The sequence below is a fragment of the Myodes glareolus genome, chromosome 18 (assembly GCF_982192425.1).
Source record: "Myodes glareolus chromosome 18, mMyoGla1.1, whole genome shotgun sequence".
NCBI classification, from domain to species: Eukaryota; Metazoa; Chordata; class Mammalia; order Rodentia; family Cricetidae; genus Myodes; species Myodes glareolus.
The window spans coordinates 41,582,727-41,586,571 of record NC_142043.1 but is presented as its reverse complement, the minus strand read 5'-3'; the positions used below and the strand labels follow the sequence as shown (position 1 = coordinate 41,586,571).

Here is a 3,845-nt window from a genome sequence, read left to right as displayed (position 1 = left end):
CCGCCCATATTATCAGCTTTCCCTACCAATGTAAGGGATAGAATCACAGAAGATTCCTCTACATATAGCTTACGGGAGGAGAACTAGCCAGAAATTCAGATAAAATGACTATATTTTAAAATCACACACACTCATACACACACACACACACACACACACACACACACACACACACACACCCATTTAAGAAACTCTCTGGCTTTTTTTTTCAGTACAGATGTTGAGTATTTCACAAAGCATATAAGGAAAGTACCAATTTCATCAAGTCATCATTATGAAGTGCCAATGTGGGCCATCTCTTATAGGCAAGGCTTCTTTTTTTTTTTTTTTTTTTTTTTTTTTTTTTTTTTTTTTTGAGGGGATGCAGTGAACTTTATTGATGGTATTCAAGAGAGTAGGGCTCCCTAAGCCCCTCCTGCTATCTGGGGGTCTGGGATGGAAACTGTGAGGGAGAGCTCAGTGTCAAGGGTTGAGTTAGGACAGGGACTGCTCAGCAGCCGAGGGCTTCTCTCTTGCTGTGTCCTTGCTGGGGTGGGTGGTCCAGGGCGGGCTTCTTACTCCTTGGAGGCCATGTAGGCCATGAGGTCCACCACTCTGTTGCTGTAGCCGAACTCATTGTCGTACCAGGAAATGAGCTTTACAAAGTTGTCATTGAGAGCAATGCCAGCCCCAGCATCAAAGGTGGAAGAGTGGGAGTCACTGTTAAAGTCGCAGGAGACAACCTGGTCCTCAGTGTAGCCCAGGATGCCCTTTAGTGGCCCCTCGGATGCCTGCTTCACCACCTTCTTGATGTCGTCATACTTGGCAGCTTTCTCCAGGCGGCATGTCAGATCCACGACGGACACATTGGGGGTAGGAACACGGAAGGCCATGCCCGTGAGCTTCCCGTTCAGCTCTGGGATGACTTTGCCCACAGCCTTGGCAGCGCCAGTGGATGCAGGGATGATGTTCTGGGCAGCGCCACGGCCGTCTCGCCACAGCTTCCCAGAGGGGCCGTCCACGGTCTTCTGGGTGGCTGTGATGGCATGGACTGTGGTCATGAGTCCTTCCACGATGCCAAAGTTGTCATGGATGACCTTGGCCAAGGGGGCTAAGCAGTTGGTGGTGCAGGAAGCATTGCTGACAATCTTGAGGGAATTGTCATACTTGTCATGGTTCACACCCATCACAAACATGGGGGCATCCGCAGAAGGGGCGGAGATGATGACCCTTTTGGCCCCACCCTTCAAGTGGGCCCCAGCCTTCTCCATGGTGGTGAAGACACCGGTCGATTCCACAACATACTCGGCACCGGCATCACCCCATTTGATGTTGGCGGGATCTCGCTCCTGGAAGATGGTGATGGCCTTCCCGTTGATGACAAGCTTCCCATTCTCAGCCTTAACTGTGCCTTTGAACTTGCCATGGGTGGAGTCATACTGGAACATGTAGACCATGTAGTTGAGGTCGATGAAGGGGTCATTGATGGCAACAACGTCCACTTTGCCAGAAGTGAAGGCAGCCCTGGTAACCAGGCGTCCAATACGGCCAAATCCGTTCACTCCGACCTTCACCATCGTGTCTCTGGAACAAGGCTGGCACTGCGCAAAAAGAAGCGGCTGTCTCTAGAACAGGGAGGAGCAGAGAGCCTAGGCAAGGCTTCTTTAACAGAACTAGGTTGCTTTCATTTGCGTTGTTAGCCAAGGGGGTCCCGTGGAAATCCCCAAAGAACTCAGGCTGATGCTAAGACAAAGGGTTGCTCTCCATAAACTGACAGAGTGGCCCCATTGCTGAGGAGCACCCACACAGCTCATTGAACAAGGAGTTGAGCTGGTACTGGCAGGGAGCTTTCATCCCTACATTCTTGGGTGGTTTTTTTTTTTTTTTTTGGTATGGAAAGGTACTCTTCAGGTTACCAAAAGAGAAAAATGGACACCCATCCAGCCACAAAACCTTTGGCCTATAATCTGGCTTGCCTGAAAATATGCTAGGGCAATGGGATTTGTGGGAGTAGCTAACCCATGTCTGACTGACTTAAGGCCCACTCCATGAAAAAGAACCCATGCCCGGCACTGCTTGGGTAACCAAGAACCAGAGATTAGAGAGTCAGGAGACCTAGGGTAAAACTAAACATGACCAATATTTAAATAAAAAGAAATCAATAAGATGATTCCTAATGATTTTCTGCTATCCGCATAGGTCAGTGCCTATCCAGTCATCATCGAATGGCTTCCTCCAGGAATTGTCTAGATGAAGGTTGATATCTGACACTGCCTGTGAGGGACTGTCTTGACTGAGTTAACTGATGTGGGAAAACTGCTTCTTGCTTACGGAGCGAATGTGGCTGGTTGCTTCAGACTCCCGATCCCCTGACCCCCGTGCCATGATGGACTCTTTTAGACCTGTAAACGGTGAGATGAAGTAAACCCTTCTCACATGACTTGCTTTTGCCATGGTGCTTTTATCCCAGCAGCCAATATAGCTTCATTTACAAACTCTGTAAAAACATAGTGGAATTTATAAACTCGGGCTTCTGATGAGCTAACGATTTGACTAAATTTTAACCAGCTGCACGTATAACTAGAGATAGATAGGTGTGTAGTGTTTTCCACAGCTGGGCATGGTAGTGCATGACCGTGACATCAGCACTCAGCGGACTGAGTGAGGCACGACATTGTAAGGTCAGGGGCCAACCGTAGCTATATCATGAGACCTTGTCACAGAAAATAAAAGGATGATAATAATTTCAGCAAAAAGAATGTTGTGGTTGAGAATAAAAAAGCTATTTGAGTGGCCATCATATCAGGAAGGAGGAGCAGGTGGCTGCTTCGAGCCCATGTGTGTTGCCTAACAAATCTCCATTGACTGGTGTTACAGGCAGAAATCAGCTGGGGTGGCACCAATAGTCTTCAAGAAGTTCTAAATCAGAGATTGGAATTGGCTTGTTCTGTCCTCCACTCAAATCTATCTATCTATCTATCTATCTATCTATCTATCTATCTATCTATCTATCTACCTACCTACCTACCTATCTATCATCTATCTATCTATCTATCTATCTATCTATCTATCTATCTATCTATCTATCTATCCATCCATCCTATTTGAGAAATAGCATTGCTAGAAGTCTGTTGTTTTGGAAATATCAGAAAGTGTAATTACACGTACTAGGATGGACCTAATGTCACGAGGTAATGTAAACTGTGAGACCGGCATCATACGCTTGGCCCACCATTGCTTGAAACGTCTTTATTCAGTTCCTGTCTGTGAGTTCGAGGAACTAGTTCTGTCCAAAGCTCCTGGAATGGCAAGGGCATACCGCCAAGCTCATTATTCTGCTTCACTCTCACACAGAACCTACTTCTCTCCACATGGCAGGGACAGCTGGGTAAGGTCTGAATGGGAATGGCTCCCATAGGCTCAAATATTTGAATGCTTGGTCCAGGCTGGTGGAACTATCCAGAAGAATTAAGAGCTGTGACCTTCTTGGAGGAGGTGTGTCACTGGGTGGGGGGCAGCACTTTAAGGTTTCAAAAGTATCCTGCCGGGGCTGGAGAGATGGCTCAGTGGTTAAGAGCACTGACTGCTCTTCCAGAGGTCCTGAGTTCAATTCCCAGCAGCCACATGGTGGCTCACAACCATCTAATTCTATCTGGTCCCCTCTTCTGGCATGCAGATAGAACACTGTATAAATAATAAATAAATAAAATTTTAAAAAAAGTATCCTGCCATTCTCAGTATGCTTGTTCCCGGGTACCCTTTCTCTGTCTCTGTTTCTCCCTCTCTCTTTGTGTCAGTCAGTCTGTCTGTCTGTCTGTCTGTCTCTCTCTCTCTCTCTCTCTCTTTGTGTCTGTCTGTCTGTCTGT

General features: G+C 47.1%; 1 protein-coding gene across 1 annotated transcript; it reads right to left on the bottom strand.

Annotated features, from left to right (window-relative positions):
* Positions 1–473: 473 nt before the first annotated feature.
* LOC148119123 (glyceraldehyde-3-phosphate dehydrogenase) lies at positions 474–1,624 on the bottom strand. Its single transcript, XM_087898112.1, has one exon. It carries the CDS (start codon positions 1,554–1,556, stop codon positions 555–557), a length of 1,002 nt encoding a protein of 333 aa, XP_087754238.1. The 5' UTR covers positions 1,557–1,624; the 3' UTR covers positions 474–554.
* Between the last annotated feature and the right edge of the window lie 2,221 nt (positions 1,625–3,845).